The 21077-nt window shown below is 37.5% G+C and overlaps 1 protein-coding gene across 3 annotated transcripts in view; it reads right to left on the bottom strand.

Moving 5' to 3' along the window:
* The window catches only part of LOC142354671 (oxysterol-binding protein 1-like), a 40473-nt gene extending 20192 nt beyond the window's left edge, over positions 1–20281 (bottom strand). For all 3 annotated transcript variants that reach the window (XM_075407024.1, XM_075407025.1, XM_075407026.1), the window contains exon 1: positions 19805–20281. In XM_075407024.1, coding sequence (XP_075263139.1) covers positions 19805–20047 — 243 coding nt within the window. In that variant the 5' untranslated portion in view covers positions 20048–20281. The remainder of the gene's footprint in view (positions 1–19804) is intronic.
* Positions 20282–21077: the final 796 nt, after the last annotated feature.

Raw genomic sequence — 21077 nt, 5'->3', positions numbered from 1 at the left:
ACCGCAGTATAATTTCAGAGTATAATTACGGCAGTGTAATTTCAGAGTATAATTACCGCAGTATAATGTCAGAGTATAATTACGGCTGTATAATTTCAGAGTATAATTACGGCAGTATAATTTCAGAGCATAATTACCGCAGTATAATTTCAGAGTATAATTACCGCAGTATAATTTCAGAGTATAATTACGGCAGTATAATTTCAGAGTATAATTACCGCAGTATAATGTCAGAGTATAATTACGGCTGTATAATTTCAGAGTATAATTACGGCTGTATAATTTCAGAGTATAATTACGGCAGTATAATTTCAGAGTATAATTACGGCAGTATAATTTCAGAGTATAATTACGGCAGTATAATTTCAGAGTATAATTACGGCAGTATAATTTCAGAGTATAATTACGGCAGTTTAATTTCAGAGTATAATTACCGCAGTATAATTTCAGAGTATAATTACCGCAGTATAATGTCAGAGTATAATTACGGCTGTATAATTTCAGAGTATAATTACGGCAGTATAATTTCAGAGTATAATTACCGCAGTATAATTTCAGAGTATAATTACCGCAGTATAATTTCAGAGTATAATTACGGCAGTGTAATTTCAGAGTATAATTACCGCAGTATAATGTCAGAGTATAATTACGGCTGTATAATTTCAGAGTATAATTACGGCAGTATAATTTCAGAGCATAATTACCGCAGTATAATTTCAGAGTATAATTACCGCAGTATAATTTCAGAGTATAATTACGGCAGTATAATTTCAGAGTATAATTACCGCAGTATAATGTCAGAGTATAATTACGGCTGTATAATTTCAGAGTATAATTACGGCAGTATAATTTCAGAGTATAATTACCGCAGTATAATTTCAGAGTATAATTACCGCAGTATAATTTCAGAGTATAATTACGGCAGTGTAATTTCAGAGTATAATTACGGCAGTATAATTTCAGAGTATAATTACGGCAATATAATTTCAGAGTATAATTACGGCAGTATAATTTCGGAGTAAAATTACCGCAGAATAATTTCAGAGTATAATTACCGCAGTATAATTTCAGAGTATAATTACCGCAGTATAATTTCAGAGTTTAATTACCGCAGTATAATTTCAGAGTATAATTACGGCAGTATAATTTCAGAGTATAATTACCGCAGTATAATTTCAGAGTAGAATTACGACAGTATAATTTCAGAGTATAATTACGGCAGTATAATTTCAGAGTATAATTTCAGAGTATAATTACCGCAGTATAATTTCAGAGTATAATTACCGCAGTATAATTTTGCTGAGGCAGCCATTACAGCTATTAATTTCAGAACCGATCTCAAGTCTGCTTTTTCTTATCAAAACAAGGAAAATAACAAGTACAAGATAAAAATATAAAGGTGTCAACTCACTTCTTAATTATCAATCATTATTAAAGATCCTAGTTTTTTTTGTAAAAATCCATTAGCGAGAAAGTGTCAGATTTGTCAAAAAGTTATGTTGGAGAGAACTGTCTGAAATGTCCATTGAATATCCGATTGGCGCTTGAAAAAAAGTGGATCAGCATCGGTAGGTATTGAATCAGCAGTAGCCGTTACAACAAAAAAGAGAGGACGCGTTGCCAGGCTCGAAAATCAACATGGAATATTTAAAACCAAAAAGAGGTACAGAAAAACAAGCAGATCAATTTATAACCGGAACTCAACAAACGTGTCAATAATTGTTTTTCAACAAGTTGCAAACAAACAGAGCAAATGTAAAGCCCGTGAAAAAAATCAGTAGGTACATGAAAATAAACAAACTAATAAAGTTTGAAACAAAATTAGAGAGTAATCGAGGAAGCATATGTGGTGACACTGAACCCAAATTAGAAGTGAAGGACAGCCGAGTAAAGTAAACATATTTTAAACCTCAACTGGAGAGAGAAGAAACAAATCAGCAAAAACTTCCATTTAGTCGTTATTGTTTTTTACTCAAACAGATGCTTGGTCTCCTGATCTGAGGAGTATTGTACATCATTTGGTACATATGCTGTTAGGTTTTTTTATCAAGGGCCTTGTCTGAGCTTTACTTTAGACTGAATAGACATTCAGAGGACAACGGCAAAAATGGTTTAACTGAATTTTGTACATAACGTTGCACTCAAAGCTGAAAAATGACAACTTTGAATATTTGACGGTAGAAAAAAAATTAAACCGTTTTGAGGCGACTTACATGCCATCTTTTTTAAACAACCCTAACTATGATGTGAGTGAATCACGATTTTTCTCGTTCCCTGATGACCTATTGCAGCATCACCATCACCAAAGGTCGAATTGAACTGAGGGCAAAAAATCAGTACAAACGAAATCAAAATCAAAATTTGCATTACGCTCAATTTTAAAGCTTATATTTTATTATAATTAAACAATAATCTAACTAAAAAAACTTGCACTACGTCATAGGATAAAAAAATTGAAAGTTGTCATTTGCGCTGTTGCAATTTGAAACTAAAGAAGGTTTCCCAAGACTTTTCAATTGTTATCGTGCAGGATCTTACAATTTTTATAAAAAATTGCCCTAAAAATACTAAGATTATGCGCAGCTTGACTAAGACTTCGTAAGACAATTCATCAGGTCATGTAAGATATAAAATTTTTTATCAGTTTTGATAACATCTGACACGATAAAAGTTCACTTCTGTTAGATCTTACAGGATAAAAGTTCAGCCTTATAGGATCTTACAGGATAAAAACTCTGCCTGACAAAAATGTTTATCGTGTAATTTTTTGTAAGAATGTTATAAGATCTTGTCAGATAAACATTCAGAAAGTTATGAGTAGTAAAATTTGGGGTGGTCTACCGCACAGACAATGTCTCCCTTCACCAATCAGTCTCGAACCCAATCATTTGGTGCTTTATATACCTTTTAGGTGTTTCTTATAGCTTTTTAGCCTAAACCACCGTACTACAGGAGCATCTTTTTGGCACATTTTTTTCGCAAACATATACCAAACTTCATCAAGGTTAGTTCATACAAAGTTCGTTTGTTAGCTCATTATTCACTGCTTTATATTTGAGTTTGACATATTGCAAATTGACCAGTTTGCTTGATGTCCGTTGTGCTTCTTTGTCTTGTGTGCTCAATTTACCAAATCTTTATTTGGTGAAAATAAAAATGAACCCAAAACAATTCAACAGTAGACAAAAGAAGACAAAAAAATTTTTATTGTCTGATTTTCATTCACCACTTTTTGTGTTTTGTTCTCGTCAAATAAAACCAACTTTATCTAGACTTGTCTAATGAAATCAACCCGAAATCAACCGTTTTATGCTGAAGTACGAAAGACAAAATTTGAACCAAAGATTTCTAATTTAGATGGAGTTGTTTTGGAATAATAAGAGAATTAAACAATATATAGTACTACAAAAGTATTAGTGTATACACTTTCCACAAAGTTACAAGTTTTCAATTTCTTGATTAAGTTTCTAAAGTTCTAATCTGATGATTCTCTGAAATTTTTTAGAGGCAAATCATCCTCTGACGCCAAGTCAACAACCTCGGGTGGGTTGTTTTCGCTCTCACTCCTTACCCTTTTGGTTGGTTTGACTTCAGCAATAGGAATCATTCGTTTAGTGATTCTCTCTCGTTTCGCTCGATTGTACTGTCTGTGGTAGATCATTAGGGCCGTCAGTTCTCGCAAATGCATTGCAGTATACCTAAGCTCCCACATATCTCCATTTAGGCAAAACTTCCTAAAGTAGAAGAAGACACTCAAGATGATGTCCTGGGGGTCAAAGTATTTGACCGCGAACCGGTAATACGTGGTGTCGGAATCTAAATAGAAACAAAATTATCTAGACATTTATCTATCAATCCTATTGCTTACATCAAGCCAGCCATATACCGTTTTAAAACCTGTCAGCTTCAACCTATAATAGACTACAGCATAGATGAAACAAATTATTACCCTTTATATCGCGAATCACTTCGCAGTTCTTACTGTCAAACCGCATTCGCTCGCAAGCGTTGAAGTTAACCACAATTCTCCCCTCACTATTGAATTTCCCTCACAGATAACTTTCAATATGTCCGAATCAAGGGTACACGAATCCATTACTTCTGTGAAGTGGTGCTCAGGCACCGAAACTGATTGGTTTAGATACCGTTCACTGTTCGCAAACTTGAACAGTGTGATCTCGATATTGCTCCCGTCCTCCGATTGATCTCTTGACACTCTAAGCAATCGCGTTGACGTTCGATATTCGAAGAAGTATCCCGCTGTACTTTCCATGCCTGATCAGTTTGATTCGTTTAGATTTTATATTTGGGTGAAAAGATGAATCGGTTGCTCGGTGGCCGCCTTTTATAGTGGTCATCTTTTTGCGATAATTCTAATTGTTTGCATAAAAGAAAAATATTTTGGCATTTTAATAGCTGGGGGATCCCAATATTCCGTATTCATACATTGATCACCCCATTGTGGCGTGATTTTTGATTACTTTAGTTAATTATATCTTTTGGCGTGAACAAATTCTCCTTTGATGACACGGAAATGCTAATATTTCAATTATCTTAATTCAACTTTCTTTAATAAATTAGGAACTCTTATCATTTGCGGTTGTCTGATTTCAATACCCGAGGCCAAGCTATACTCATATGATTTTATTTCTCAACTGCTTAAACCTCTGAATAGTAACACTAGTCTCTCTCTGACTTTCTCTCCTTCTACTGTGAAACAAAGATTGCAAAATATAATAGAATTCTACGAGGTGGGGGTTTTTGGTGTCAAAGGCAAACTCTGCTAAAAGACGTTAGGTGTTTGGGATGTTAAAGAATTTAACAAAAACAAACTTATTGAAGGATTTGGGGCTTTAGGAACTTTATGCCAGGTTCTCCCGAAGAGCAAAGCTCTTCCTTTTTTTTACCAAGAAAGAAGAACGAAGTTCTTCCTTTGCGTCTGGGCTGATCTTTTTTGGCGTGAATAATTTATCAAGTTTATGGTCAGCGCCATACTGATTTCGGATTGCAAATACTTTGTATTTAAATGAAGCTGTAAAGAGTTCTTACTGGTATCAATAATTATCACAGTTCCTATCATTAATATTTTTGCCTTTCTTATTTAATTTAGTATATTATGATCCCACCGTTTTTTGTTTGCGTCGCACTCTTTTCTTTAAAGCTGCTCTGCTTTAGTTGAATCTGGATGGTGCTTGCAAATGCTCAAAGATATCTCTAATTGCTAAATATGGAGCAAATACTCCTGTTTATATGATTAGACCGCCTCGAATGCAGCAGGAACTTTATGCCAAGAGAATTCGAAGAGTTGTGCTCTTCCGTATTTTTGAGAGTTAGGGGGGTGCAATTGACCTAAAATTATACGCACTCTTTAGTAGTCCTGCCTGTCACGGGACGGACCGTTTATGTCTCTGTGAATGACATATTCCAAAAAAATTGATGCATTCTTTTAGCTCTTGTTTAGTTTATTTATTTTTTACTTGTAAAAGAGACTTAAGAGTTCAATGTTCAGTTTTCTTGGTGTTGTGAGAGATCTGCTAGTTGCAAAAAGGACCGAATCAAATAATTTGATGATCAATGTTGATGATCAAATTATTTGGTTTTGTTCTTTTTGTTTCCTGTACTTGTCTAATACTTCACCAAGGGTACTGAAACCTCCCTCTGACTTTTGTCAGACCTGGCTACCTCTCGTCGAAGGGACCCGGCAGAAGTCGGGTGGAGGATTGTTAGGAAACAGACTTCGAAAAACGCCAGTTTTTCGGTGTCTGTTTCTAGACTATCCTCCATCCACTTCGGGACTAAAACTTATAAAAGATGCTTGGCTTCCCGGTTTTCAACAAACTGGACCCTTGCATCTTTTCCGGCGCTGTTCATAGAACAACGCCAGAACTTTCCTTGTGGCCAAACTGCTACAAGGATTGCAGGATAATCGAACAAAAATTGTTCCTTATCCTCTAATTAAATTTAATCAGAATTTTTTTGGAAGGCGTGTCTTGCTAGTTAAAGCCTTGCCAGACTTAACTTAGGCAGATTTTGTTAGTGACATTGGGATAAATCTCCATAATAAATTTTGGTTTAGGAACTATGGTGAAATGTGACTTTTGCAACGAGAACCTTTCCAAACGAAAAGACCTTCTTATTCCTAAACATCAAAAGCACTCCGAGCTTCCTGATAAAACTTTTCGATGCGGTCATTGCCCAACAACTTTTACGCTTGGCAAAAATTTAGTCCGTCATCTCAAGAATACTCATAAATATAATCTTTCGGTAAGATGCACCTCTTGCCAAACGCTTTTCGGTCTTGAAGAGGACTGGCAGAATCACTGCTCTGCCTCAGTTGTCGCTTCTACACGTAGAACTAATCCATCAGAATTACAGCAGAGCCATGAGTTTGTGTTGGAGCGTGAGAGAAAAGCTGTGCGAGAACATTTTCAGTCTTTTCGATTGAATATGAAAAACGACTCTAGCTTCGACCCTTTTGAGTTCCTTGTGAATAACGAAACTGTCATTGAAGGTTTTGTTAGCAAAAAGTTGGAAACTATGATTACAATTAAGTTTGAAATTTGCATTGAAGTAAGTTTTGTCAAGCCCTAAACAGACGATATCACTGTCTGCTACGTCCACAGTCCAATGGAAAGTCTCTCAACAACTGTAACCGCTGACAAATATTATTCGCACGTCGATAACCATTTGTCTAAAATGAACGTTTTCTGCACGGCTGGTAGTGGCTGGGTAATTGAAAAACTAAACCTGGTTGAACTAAAAAATTCGAAATTTGCGCCTCTTCGGGCTGGTTCTTATATCGCTTCGCCGCCAGAACTTGAAAATCAACGCAAGTCAATTCTTAACATTAGAAACTGGAAAGACAATCTGTGCTTCCTTTACTCGGTGTTAGCTGCACTTTTTCCGGTAATACAAAATCAGGAAAAGCCTCAAAGTTATCGGCAACACCTCAGCCGTTTATTTTACAATCCACGAAAAATGCCAATAGCTTTAGCTGACATTCCAACGTTTGAGAAAAACAATCACTTGAAAATCAATGTATTCGCGTTCGAACAAAAAAAGATTTACCCTGTTTACTTGACAAAGTACAAAAATTCCGCGAAGCGGATAAATTTGCTTCTCCTATCTGAAGAGAACAATTGGCATTACTGTCTGATTAAAAATCTGGATAGTGTAATGAAAGTTTTGCTCCGATCTCCAGCCACGGCGAGGTCGAAGAACAATATATAAAAAAGTTTTGCGAGCGCTGTCTGCAGAGCATTGCACGAGAAAAAATAAAACTTCACAAATCTCTTTGTGAGCACCATAAGCCGCAAGTTATTGAAATGCCCAAAGATGGCTCAACAGTAAAATTTAAGAACTGGCAAAAGACTTTCAAGTGTCCTTTTGTTGTGTATGCGGACTTAGAAGCTCTTGATGTGCGCACAGATTCATTCGAATCCTTTGAGTTGCTTATTGAAAACGGCCTGAATAATGGACGTGCATCAAGTTGTGTTAACGAAAATGAGTATCCCTGTAGTTTTGGTGTTGTTCTCGTTGTTAGCAGAAATTCTGAGGTCCGCATTGAAAAGTTTTATAGAGGCCAAGATTGTATTGCAGTTTTGATGGACACTTTGCGGAGCTGGGTCAAATTGACGGAATCGGAACGCCAAGGCTTTCGCTTTCTGAAACTATCAAATCCAGAAAAACGTGAGCTTATTGAACATTGGGTCAACCCCTGTTGCATTTGTCAAAAATGCTTTGAAATGGATGACGATAATGTTATCCATCATTGTCATTTAACAGGAACAGTTTTTGGGGTGGCTCACAAAGCGTGTAATTTGAAGGTTACCGTAGGATCTTTCCTCCATGTTTTCTTCCACAATCTATCTCGTTATGATGCGCATCACATTGTCAATTACCTCAAGTTGAAGGATAACGAAATTCTTTCGGCAATTTCAAGAACTGAGGAAACGTTTATTTCATTTTCGGTTCAAGTTCCAATACGTAGTTATATAAACAAATGTGGTGTTGAAAGAATTGTTCGGAACGAAATTCGATTTCTTGATAGTTTCAACTTTATGGCTTCAGGTCTTGATTCTTTAGCGCAGATACTTCAAGATGATGTTTTGAAACTTCTTCGACATCAGTTTCAAAGCTTTTCCAATTCCGACTTCAGAAAAATTAGGAGTAAAGGACTCTTCCCTACTGCTATCTGAATTGTTTCGAAAAGTTCGATGAAATTGGTCTGCCCCCTTTCGGTGAAGACTGGAGAAATACTTTATTAGGGAAGATAGATATTACGGAAGAGATGTACAGAAAAGCAGTTGACATGTATCATCTGTTCAAATGCACTCTTTTGGCGACTATCACGATGCGCATTTGCAAAGTGACGTTTTCCTACTTGCTGATGTATTTGAATTGTTCCGATCTGTTTGTTTTAAGGTATACCGTTTGGATCCAGCTTACTTCTATAGTGCCCCCAATCTTTGCTGAAATGCGATGTTGGTAACCACCGAAGTTGAACTTGGGTTGTTATCGGCTGTTGATATGCTTCTTTTCTGCGAAAAAGCGATAAAAGGGGGATTGAATAGAGTTGGGGCGCTTCGTCATTTCCGGACCAACAGTAAAGATTTGCATAATTTCAACAACAACAACTCATCGACACCTATAAGACAGACAATAGTTTGGGCTATTTTGTTGAAGTAGACATAGATTACCCAGCATCATTTCATGACGACCACTCTGAAAACAGGCGGCAACAGGCTTTGAGAAAAATTTTTACAAACTGATGTCTAACGCATGTTTTGGTAAAACAATGGAGAATAAATGAATTGGAAAAAAATATTCAATTTGTTTCTGAAGAAAGCAAAGCCTCGAAACTTACGTCGAAGCCAACCTTCAAATCTTTTCAATTTATTACTGAGAACTTGTGCTCGGTCTATTTATCTGTACCAAATATAAAGTGGGACAAATCAGCGCCTGTTGGAGCAGTGATCCTGGATCTTTCAAAGCTTGCTCTATACAATTTTCATTATAACGAGTTGAGACCTAGATACGGCATGCGAATTTGTGTTACGTATAAGGACACTGACTCGCTTCTCTATCGCGTAGAAACTGAAGATCTCTGCAGAGACATGCAAGATTTCAAGCACTTGCTGGATCTCAGCGACTACCCAACTTCGCATCCTCTCTTTGATCCAACAAATAAAAAGGATCCTTTAACATTGACGGATGAGTTAAATGGGGCTGTTTTAGAAGAAAGCGTAATCTTGCGGTCCAAAATGCACAGCATCAAATTTGCGAGTGGTGCTAAACAAAATGCAAAAAGAATTCAAAAAGTCCTGAAAAAAACTCTGCATCACGAGAAATACATCGAATGTCTTCAAATTGGTATCAGCAGCCGCGTTCCAATGACAAGGATTCATTCATCCAATCATCAGATCACAGTTACTACAACAAATAAAATGGCTCCAAGTTGTTTCGATGACAAGCGATTTATACTTGCGAATGGCGTGGATACGCTTCCTTTCGGTCATTATAGTCTACAGCAGAAGCCTCAATTTTTGCCGAGCAACTCAAGACTTGGCTCTGATGGTTGTACTGATATTGTCGACGATGATGACAGCTGCGACTCGACTGATGAAGAGGAGCCGTTTACCGAGTTTGGGGAACTGTCATCCTTTGATTTGGAATCGGTGTCCGGAAGTTCTCCATCAAGCTCCTCCTTTGGTTATGGTTATTTTACTTTGTTTTATTTGAATTATAGGTTTCTAACTTCGTTTTGTTTTAGCCCCACCTGACCCCGGGTTTTTTCCGCGAGAATATGATGAACAGGAGGCAGTAGTGAATTGGAGCGAACTCAGTGACCAAGACGATGATTGTCGCGAGAAAGAGGGCTGGAGGAACCCTTTCGTTCTTGACGAAGCCGAGGAGTGCAATGCTCAGGATTGTATATCTTTTCAAAGTGTCGTTGATGATGATGATGATGATGTAGATAATTGTGATGAGAGTTATTTTGAATTAGTGCCTCCCAAGCGATCTCCGATGATTGTTCAATACTCAGATTCAGAATAATTTTTGTGGGTTAAAATTTTAGTACAAAAATTTCAAAGTATAGTTTCACTGCAGTTTGGTATAAAAATATCTTATCAAATTTAATTCGTTAATCAATCCAATAGTTTTTACTGCTGTTTCAAGGATTAGTTTTAACTGCTTCGTTGCCTTGAGGCGGTCGCTTGCGTCTCCGTAATGGGCATGCCCTATCTTTTCAAAAGTTTTTAATAAGGCGTATATACAGTAGAGTCCGCATAGGTTGGAGGAGGGAGATTGTGGGTGAGGGGAAGAAGCAGTCTCATGTATGGTATACTTAGCGAAATTATTAGAGTAAAGCAAGCCCAATCTTTTATAGAAATCTATAAAGAAACTCAATGGAATGTCGAGGCTATTCCAAATTATTATGTTAACAAATGATATCAGTTTCTTTTTCCGTTGCCTGTCTATAGTAGATACAAATGCGCTTATTGCAACAAGTAGTATCGAGTGAGTTCCATTAAGTTTAACAGGCGAGGTGTTAATTATCTGAAAACGTGGCCCTTTTTCTACTCTTGGAAAATTGTCGGCTGACCAGACACCTCCAAAAGAAAATTTGAGCAGGCGAAAATTTCTCACAAAGTTTTTTTAAGCTGACATTATCCATTGAATATTGTTTGGTTCTTGGAAACATTCCTTTTTGCGTCAATGAACACTTGACTGAAGCGTTCCCCAATCATAAAGTGCTCAACCGCTTCTGGAAGAGCCTCAGAGAAGACTAATTTGAGAGTAATAGGTGCTCCTGTTGGTTCCGGGAATAATGTGAGGTTTTTTTGATGCCTCCTGTGATGATGTCAATTCAAAAGTCACAATAAATTTGTTTACAAAATCTTCTAGAGAAATTTTGTTCCCATCGTTTTTGAAGCCGAGTGCTGAGAGACTGTTGTGATATATACGAACATTGCTCTCGGTGTCTATTGGAGTGCCTGCTATTGGTAAGCCGTTACCGCGTTTAATTTCGATTCTTTTTAAATCGTACTTATCGTACAAAAAAGGATTTAAGTTCTTTGAACCTCGAACTTGTCGTTTGCCATCATGCACAATGTTAGTCGCCTGATGGGTTCCGTACCAAATATGGTCTCTTTGACAAAAGAATTTTGCCCCGACTGCATAATAAAACTCTTGCATAGGGATTCGATGTAAGGATATCTCGCTGGGGCTTTAATAAATGCTCTCTCAATGGAAAGTCGAACAGACTCAGTTACGGTTATTTTGCGAACAAATAATGAAGATTTTTCTATAACTGCTGTGAACAACTGGTCAGCGTCATCGCCTAAGCCTACCAAGCTAAATTCGTTTTTAGCGCGACAAAGTTTAATTCAAATATCGACTTTCGGGATCATCAGTTTTTCACAGCTGAAAAAATCTACATAAAGGGTCCCGTAAAAACTGGAGACATATTATGTTTCCAAGGTAGATTTCATTCGTTTCTGAAGCCATTCAGATTTGTTGGCATCAGAGGAGGGTTCAGGATTGTAACAGTAACCTTGACAGGCCGCCGACGTCTCCTTACTATCGCTGTTTGTTGTCAGCTCTGTCTCGAGAAATGCACGATGATGATAACTGTTGTTGCTGTCAGAGATCAGAATTTCATTAGCATATACTTCAAATTGAGAAAGCAGACTATGGAGTGTGTTGTTAGCAAACACGACTTTGCTAGCATCATTTATTTTTACGCGATCTTTCCCTTCTGCTGTATTAATTGCTACTTGAAGCCCCAATTGTATGTTGTTAAGGTCCAGGCAGTTGCGTTGGTCTCCACTGATTAAAAAGTCCAATGTTGGCCCTCGTGAACCCACTTGTGGGTAAATTTCTTGATCCAATCCACTCTCATAGTTAACTAGAACATTGGGTATTTCTAAAAAATCAAGAGCTGTATGGGTTACTGGTTTTGCAATATCGGTTGCTAGGCTCGTAAACTCGGCCATTTTTAGTACCGTATGTTAGATAAAATTTCTTTCCGACTGCGTTTGGGTTTTGTTTCTTTAGAAGTGGGCGCACTCGCTCGTCGCTTTTGTGCCGAAGATGTTTTTATCTGCTGTTTGTTTGCTGATAAGAGTGTTTGTTTAGGATGACTGCCGCCGGTCGGCAGGCGAGCGGGCGGAACGGCAGCGCGGATTCGCCCGTCCGACGCGGCTGTTCTCCGCCCCCGCGCGTGCGGCGCTCGTGTTCCTGTGACGGTGTCTGCTATACCTTTAGAATGTGATTTCCTGATAGAAATTTCTGCGACCGTTCTCAGCCGCTTCTTTCCTGGCATTATTTCTCCAATCTCAGGGATTGCAGCGCTCACCAAATTCCGTCCAACTGTTTTAGCAAAAGGAAGCGCATACTTTCTCAAAAGTGGTAATGTGTATCGACCAATTCTCACAGCGAGGGCGCCAAGGCCAGCAGCGCCTGAACCAAGTTGCCTTGTGGGGCCGCCGTGTGTAACATAGTTGTCTGGATTTCTCGCAATTTGTGCGTCATAGTGTGCGTCCATTATTCAATATTGATTCGTAGCGACTGCTTTTACCGTTGGCTGTGTGAAGAATGATTTAATTAGGTAAAAATTGAAATTGTAGTGTTAGCCAAATGCGACCGATTGATAGAAATGGCATTAATTGGCCTGTTTCGTCGCGAATTGTTATGGTTATTGATTGAAATGATGACTTCACAACCGGTTTCCCCTGCAGGTTGGAGAAAGAATGATGAAATATGAATGGTGTGTTTTCATTCTTGTTGGTAACTTTTGTTATGGGTACGGATCTAAGAAGTGAAGTGAGAGTGCTTCCGAGAATTTCATCTTGGATGAGATCACAGTAAACAAACATCGTATGTCGCCCACCCAGTAGGTCAATTGGATATTTAGGCTCGACTCCTAGTTTCAGGAGACTGGTTCCGAGAATGTTTTGAAGTTCTGTAGAAAGAAGTTCAATACCAGATGGACCTTTTGCTCTGCTTGATTCATCTCCCTCTGTTTTCTCTCCTTCGCTTGTGGCCGTTTGATAATCTTCTGTTGATAGGATACCGCTCATGTTGTCTGTGGACAATAGTTTTAGCTTTTGACTATGACTCGACACGCTCCATTTCATTGGCCAAAACTCTCGTTTACTTCCAAAGGATTTTATATAAATATTTGTCATCAAGTGGTCAAGAGTTGGGTAATAGCCAGCTTCAATTTTGTTTCTCAAGTTTCGAGTTTTTTGAAAAGTTGCGGCTGCTTTGGTTGTTCCATGGTGACGGCGGCGACGACCTATTCGGACGTATATTTCGTCAGCAATTGTTGGTTGTATTGAGTGGTCGTCGTCGTCGTCGTCGTCGTCGTTGCTGTCAGCTGAATCTGAACTTTCATTTTGAAGTTGATGAAGCTGTATAATTCTTTGCGTTACAATTTTGAATTTTGCTGGCCATGAGATTTCTACCAACGCCACTTGCCATTGACCGAATTTTTTGTTGAGGTCAATTGATCTGGGGAGCAAGTTGGTGAAAGATGACATTGTGTTTCCGGGATAGGTGTATGTGGAGGAATTGGAGATTAAATTTATCGAGAAACTATTCGAGTTTTCTACACTAACCATTTTTATGTTGACGAAAATTTTGTCAGCTCAGATTCGTAAAATCTGTCGTAGATTTGTTCGCTTCTCTCGTGGGAAACTACTCGATAGGTTGGAGGGTTGAGAGTGAGAATCTTATCTATTCTAAATATCTCATGGCTGAATTGAATTTTGTAACCACGGTGAAATGCTTCGATGTTTCTTTTAATACGAACAGTTTCACCAACAGAAAAACGTGGTTTCTGGATCTTATCGTTCAAGTTGAGTGATACTAAATAGCTTGTATGTTGCTTTGTGACGCTCTTTGGTGCAAGCCCTGTTGTCCTGTTCACTCGGGCGTTTAATACCGTTACGAAGCTCTGCAAGTTGTCAATGTAAGCGCTCGTGTGGTTTTCGTTTAAATATTTATGTATTAATGATTTGATTGATCGGATGTTGCGTTCTGGATATGCACTTTTTTCGTTTCTTGTTCGGTATATGATTATATCTATTTGCTCACAAAGTGTTTTAAATGAACCTAGAAATTCTTTACCATCATCAGTCCACACTTTTTTGGGTTTTGTTTTGGATATCATGGTGGCAAAGGCACGCCTCGTTGTTGAGGCGTACTTATCTTTCATTGGTTGAACCCGCAGAAAGCGACTCAATTTATCGACAGTCACTAATAGATAACGAGTATTCCTATTGTCGTTGGCTAGAAATTGCATATCAGCAAGATCTAGTGACCAGATTTCGTTCAACCAGTAGAATTGTACTTTAAGTCGTGGAAAACGGTGTCGCGTTTGTTTGAATTTGTTATATGTTGAGTTGTGTGTTAGTTAGTTTTCGACAGTCTGCCGTCTGAGTCCAGTTTCCTTGATTAACCGGTTAATGCTGCCATATGCAGAAGGATGATTGACTTCCGTGAAAAATTTATGTACTTTTTGTAGGTCCTTGCTGTTTGAAAGTGCTGCTGATACAACTCTTTCGCGCTTGCATTTGGTGCAGTTAAATCCATAGCTGTTGGATTCGTTTGCATTAAGCAGCCCAGAGCTTTGATCATGGACCCAACCACATATCTTGCAGTAATAAAGGGGCTTGGTTTTTGTACTTTTTCTTAATAGTTTCTTGCAATTTTGCACATTTAAGTTTCTTTGTTGGGCCTTGATTTTTCTCTACTCCGCCTAATATTAGAAGCAGTTTGATAAATTGCGCTGATAAGATCTTCAAATTTTGAATGCAAATATGGAGAGCCATGTGGTGTTAGAGTCTCTTGTCAGCTTTGGGCTTACTGCTTTGGCGTTTGTGTTTGCAATCAGATGTTGTGCAATCTTTAATTCCTTTATAAATTCAAGATCTCCTCTGGAAATTTTTTTTGTTGGATGCTGGATATTGATCAGCAAGTCATATAGATTGCTATCTGATGGCGGGCCTCCTCTGCTTTGTATTCTTCCAGTCTGCCTGTCAACAGTTATTGTGTCTGAATTTTGCAGTAGTTTGATAATTGTTTTGGATTTTTCAACTTTACCAATCCACATGCCAGCTGACAATAACTCTTCTACAATTTGTTTCGCCTAGTTTACGCTCAAATTCGTCTGAAGATGCTCATTGGCTACCATTTCACGAGGTTCCTGATCTGATTTTGTTCTAAGTTCTTTCTGTTTAATGTAGCTGCAACGCTCAATTGGGCTGCAATATCAGATTCATTTGCCCGGCTGTCTAATAGTAAAACTTCTTCGACTGATGGGGACCCTTGTTTTATTGTGTTGTTTGCGTTTAGCAGCTCATTGTATGTTTGTTGTGAAATGAGAATGAATTTTTGAGCGATCGATTTATTGCAATTGTTCATTTCAAAATGACTCTGAAATGGCTCGTAGATCAACTTAACAAGCAGCAGTCCTTGATTTGTTGCTAAAAAATTTCGTTTCTGTTTGAGTTTAACTTTCTTGTTGCACAGAACTGTAAGAAGGTTTTTGAATTTTTGTAATTTGTTCTCTTTAAGTACACTGTTTGCTAATGAGACATTTCCCTGAACAATGTTATATATACAATCCAGTAAGAATTTTATGAAATTACCAATTAGGTAAAGTATTGCGAAGCGCTTCAGAACAGGTTTGAAGTCGATAAGCAGTTTGAAAGTAGTCCGATGATGTGAAATATTCATCAAATTCAAGTTTGTTCTGCGAGATTTCTGAGCAGTAAAATATTATGTGAGGGTCTGTCAGTTTGGAGCACAGCCGTAAATGCTCGCTGCATCTAGGATCCAGATCAATTAACAAATGACCAAAAGGTTCCTTGGTTGCTAATTTATAGGCCGATAAGACAAGCTTGCGGTTGCCTAGCTGACGGCCAAGTACGTCAATTTGTAAGATATCTCTAGGATTCTTCTGCAAAAGCATGTGAGTAACATTAAGGTCAATGGTTTTTGAGTTTCGGCTCTCTTGATACAAGTTATGCTTCAGTATTATTGCATGCTGGTTCTTGTGTCGACCAGAAATGGCTAAATGCAAAAACTCCTCTTACTGGCTTGCATCAGTGTAGACGTCGTAAAAAACTATCAGTAGGCGAGCTTTATTGGGAGTAGAATTAATTTTGCTCCAGTCAAGTCCTTGAATAAAATTGATTCCTGCGCCCAAGTTATTGTGGAGCTCGTCATAAATTTTTTTGCCAATGTTGATAAACGTATATTATTTTGTCAAAGCAGGGGTAAAACAGTTTTTTCTGTTTAATGATGAGTTCGGCAACCAATCGAGTTTAGCTTGAGCCACTGGGTCCTACCACCATCATACAGAAATGAGGATCAGTCACTATAACATTATTGATTTTGGAGTTGGAATTAAACAACCAATATTGAATGCTAGCAGCGACCAATTTTCAAGGCGTTCTGTTGAAAACTTTGTGATGAATTAAAAACAGAGACTAACTGCTATGGCACCGAGTAAAAGAAAAATGTGTAAACTGTAAAAGACTAATGATCTTTCTATGCTTCCATATAGCTTCCACGGTGGCCTTTCTTGGTCGTTCTGATCAAATAAACTTTTGGTTGCGAAATCCAACTGACAGTCTGGCAAGTCATCCCCCATTTTTAAAATGTAGCTCTTGGAGGTAGCTCTGGTTGCTGAATTTGGACTGTTGCGATATTGAAATAAGATATTCCAATAACTTAGATGCTTCTACTAGCAGCTCTACTTCAGATATTGTGAGATCAATTTCGGTTTGTACAAATGCAAATCTTTGACCCACTTTTTCCAACACCGTTTTCTCAAAATAATTTCCCGTTTGATGCTTGTCTGAGATAAATGAAGAGATGCAAACTTAGAGATATGCAGTGTAAATTTATCTGTATTGTAATTATTCATTCAAAAGGGAAGAGCTACAAAGTAGGACCAAAAAACCAGTTTGGACAAAATCCAAAAGATAATTCCTGTAAGAAGTCCAAGAAGAAAGTGGCTTGGAATTTCCGACAACATGTAGACATACCCAGGTCCTATATCATATTGTTCCTTCATAAAGCCGTAAGCATAATGAAAAGCAGCATGTGTTCTCAAGATCTTTGAATTTTTCAAATAGCCATGCAATTTACTGTCACCAGGTCCTATCAACCCTCCATGCGGAGCCAATTTGTTATTGATTTGCAGATCAGTGTTTGCATCAATAAACATACAGACAGCTAAAAACGCATTCTTTGTTCTTTCGTTCTTAGGAAACAACTTAGATGCAATTTCAAAGTTGCTTAAAACTTTATTATTATCAGGAATAGTTATCATGAAAGTGATTACGTAACAAACTGTTTAACAGGGTGCATTTACAGAAAATGATTTGAATAGAAGTTTTTCTTTTATCTGCTTTCCTTTGTTTGTTTTGATGACTCATCGGAATTTTCCTCGTATACGTCACAATTATCCTCTATTGGGGCATCCCAACATTCCCAGCATGTGCACTGTGCGTTGTTCATTCCACATTGAACTTCCAAATAAACTGAGTGGTCAGTTCTGTAAATTGATCCCCACTAAAATATCAATATAGTCTTCCAAAGTTTGTTTAAATGGGGAGTTGGTACTCTCAAGGCTCTCAATTTTTGCCAAAATTCTCCTCTGATATTCTGTCATGCTTGCAGATTCCAATCGTCTATTCGGGCAAGGTCGTTCAATTTCCCATACTATGTCCATTGCGCTGCAACGCTTAGGTGATTTGTTCATTACTGTATCAGCGTTTCTTGTGAACTGCACGAAGATATCTCCTCGTCTTGTAATATCTGATGAATTAAATCGCAAGAACTGCTCATTGAAGGTCTGGGAAGCGCTTGTTGGCGTAAAAATTCTGGCTTTGATCTCAAAGAGGACTTTACTCTCATGACGGATATAGGATTTAATAATCTTCTCCATGTGTTTTGGATTATCGTTTGAATAGACCAAAATGTGTTGGTGCTCAAATGGTATGTCATTACACCGTCTGAATTGCTGCTGTGTCTTTTGTGGCTCATGGTCAACAACTGCAAACTGCCATTCCGTAAATTGGTCAATCCAATGTGCTAGTCCTTTCGGCTGAACTTGCGTGGTTAGGTTGCCCTCTCTTTGATCAATTTTGCGTCTCTTTGTGTTTAACTCAAAGGAAAACTGAGATGGAATTAGGACTTGAGCGCTGTAAACAATATATCGGAAATTATCCGAGGTTTCTAGACTGTTTTTGATGGTTATTTTTGATAAATGAGAGAAGTTTACTTCTTCGTTGTTTTTATAGAGCGAAATGTTTAATTAGGTCTGATAAAACCAGAACTGAGATAGCTTTGATAGAAAAGACAAAAGTGAGATAGTTTTGTTTGTTTGTGTTTGATAAACTATAGTGGAATCCAAAAGGCAAGGTAACCCAGGTGATTATGCTTTTACGCGAGTTACCATGTGGGCCATGTTGACTTATTTCAGGCTTATTGTTAAATGATTTAAAAAGAAAACTTAGTTAGATTATGTATTAGTTAGGAAAATATTGCATGACTACTCAGCGAATCGCTTACGGCAATCGTACTATAAGTTTGTATTACTCAGCTTTGCCTTTAGCGTGATTTGGTCTAAGTAGTTTTGGTATCCGTAGATCGGCAGTGTAGGCATGCTTCCAGCACTAAGCTGTATGATTTTGAAGTTGGTAGGGGCTGGGAGGGATCCTATTGGTGTGCGGTAGACCACCCCAAGTTTTACTACTGTTATGACTCATCTATTTGATAAAATTTATATCAGATCTTGTACAAAAAGAATGCTTTAAATATGGCATATTCTTCAAATTGAAAACACTTCAGAAGCTAATACATGCGAGACGTAAGTGTCAGAGCAACAAAGAAAAAATTATATTATATTGTCTTTTGAAACTTGGATTTTTCGAATAAGATTGTTCGAGTATAAAGGGTTTTCAATGAAGCAGTGATTATCAAATTAAGGTGAAGTTTTTTTCTAAGACAAAAGTTATTGTGGACTGCTAAGCTAGCCATAGTACTTAGTTGAGGCTCAGTATAAGAATGCCTCCAAAATAGGCTCCACAAACATTTCTTTGTTTCATAATTGTTTAGTTGACAGATTATTTTTTTTGTTTTCATACCGCAATTTTGAAATCATCAAAACATGTCTTATCAGATCTTACACGGTAAAAATTCTGCCCTACGTAGGTTTTTATTGAGTGAGATCTGATAAGATACTTATCGGATCTTATAAGAACGAAAGTCAGCAAAATTCAATTATTATCTTATAGGAACTGATAAGCTCATTATCAGATCTTATAAGATAAAGTCTCAGCAAAATTGAATTATTATCTTATAAAAACTGAAAACGATTTCATTGGATCTTACACAATTAAGGTTCGTGTAAGACCAGATAAGATCTTGCACGATAAAGATTCCAGAATCACTGGAATCTTAACTGTTCTAGTAATACATAAAATGAATGTTAAATTCTTCGTTGGGGAGTTAGAATTAAAGACCATCAATAGAAACAGAAAAAAGATTGAATCACAGCGAAATGCTTTAATCTGATTATTTCAAATTTGTTTTTTTAATATAGTCGAAAATTAAGAAACGGCAAATTGAGAAATCAGTTGTTATAGCTTGTTGTTCTATGGCGTGCAATCGGATTGCGCCCCACTTGGCCGCAAGCCCATGCCCTGCACTGCCCCCCCCCCCCCTGACTGAAGGAGAGACGTTATTTGCATCATCAGCATGACTATAAATTTTTACCGACCTTTAAAATAATCGATTTCTTTCTGCCAACTGACACTGTGAAAATGTAACCACTGTTTCCGCCGGCGCCGGTTCGATTCTGACTCGCTCTAATGACAGCTTTTCCCATACAGACACTACCCCGACATAAATGGGGCAACTCATTTTTAGTTTTTCCATAGCAAAGGTATCCATCTTTTAACACAAAATAACGCGACCGAAAACCGTGAATAACATTAGTGTATTTCTCAAGATAACCTTCCATTATAAATCAAAATATATTTTTTGATTAAATTTTCCGTCTAAATAATTACAATTACAATTTAATAATTTTGCTCCAATATAAGCTTTTTTAATCTTTGCAAGGTTACATAGCTTTACCATTTTGGGTGAAATTTGCCAGTAGGTTTCTAATAACCATCTTGAAATTTGTTCAGCAAACTTTGTAGAAATCTTATAAGTAATAGTTATAATCAATAGCAACCAAAAGTCAGGAAAGACTACATGGTAAGTTTATACGTGATAAATTCTCTAGCTTAATATTTGTCTATCTATCTGAATATGAAACAGGTTACGGTAGTTTGAGTTTGTTAACCATAGAAATGAAAACACTAAAGAATTTGTCAAGAATTTTACGCATTGTTACAGCTCAATTGATTTGACTTACAGCCTAACAATATCTTATAATAATGTATGTGTTACGGTACAAAGTTCAATTTTGTCTGAAAATTAAGATAAACACTAAATGGCGCCCTTCAATATTTTTGACAAATACACGTGAAGTGAAATTTGATCAGAAACTTGATGTTATTTACGCTCAGACTTATATGATGTAAATAATATAATGCCCGACTTCTTTCAAAGCCTGCGGCATAAGAATTTACCGTACGTGATTGAGAAGATATTCAAAAGTACAGCGTATCAAACTTTCTTGACGACCCTAGTCAAGCAGTTGTCGGATTTTTTTCTAACCATAAACGATGTTAGCTCTAATTATTTCTACGTCGGTATCGTCGTTTTTGTGGGCTATTTAACATAAAAGAAGAATCGGTATCGTCGTTTTTAAACATAAGATTCGGTATTGTTCTTTATTTAACGCAAGGGCGAAGCCCAGGCTGAGGTCCAGACCCAAATTGGTTTATGATCAGAGCCAGTCGAGCGCACACCCGTGTGTTCTCAGACCGAAATTACAGGGTCTGGACGGAAGTTCGAGCGCACTACAGTCTGGACGATGGTCTGGAGATGGTCTGATCAGAGGGCAATTTGGTCCAAAAAGTCTGATCAAAGGCGGATTC

The sequence above is a fragment of the Convolutriloba macropyga genome, chromosome 15 (genome assembly GCF_964194025.1).
Source record: "Convolutriloba macropyga chromosome 15, txConMacr16.3, whole genome shotgun sequence".
Classification (NCBI taxonomy): Eukaryota; Metazoa; Xenacoelomorpha; order Acoela; family Convolutidae; genus Convolutriloba; species Convolutriloba macropyga.
The sequence above is the reverse complement of the archived record's forward strand: the minus strand, read 5'-3'. Positions and strand labels throughout refer to the sequence as shown.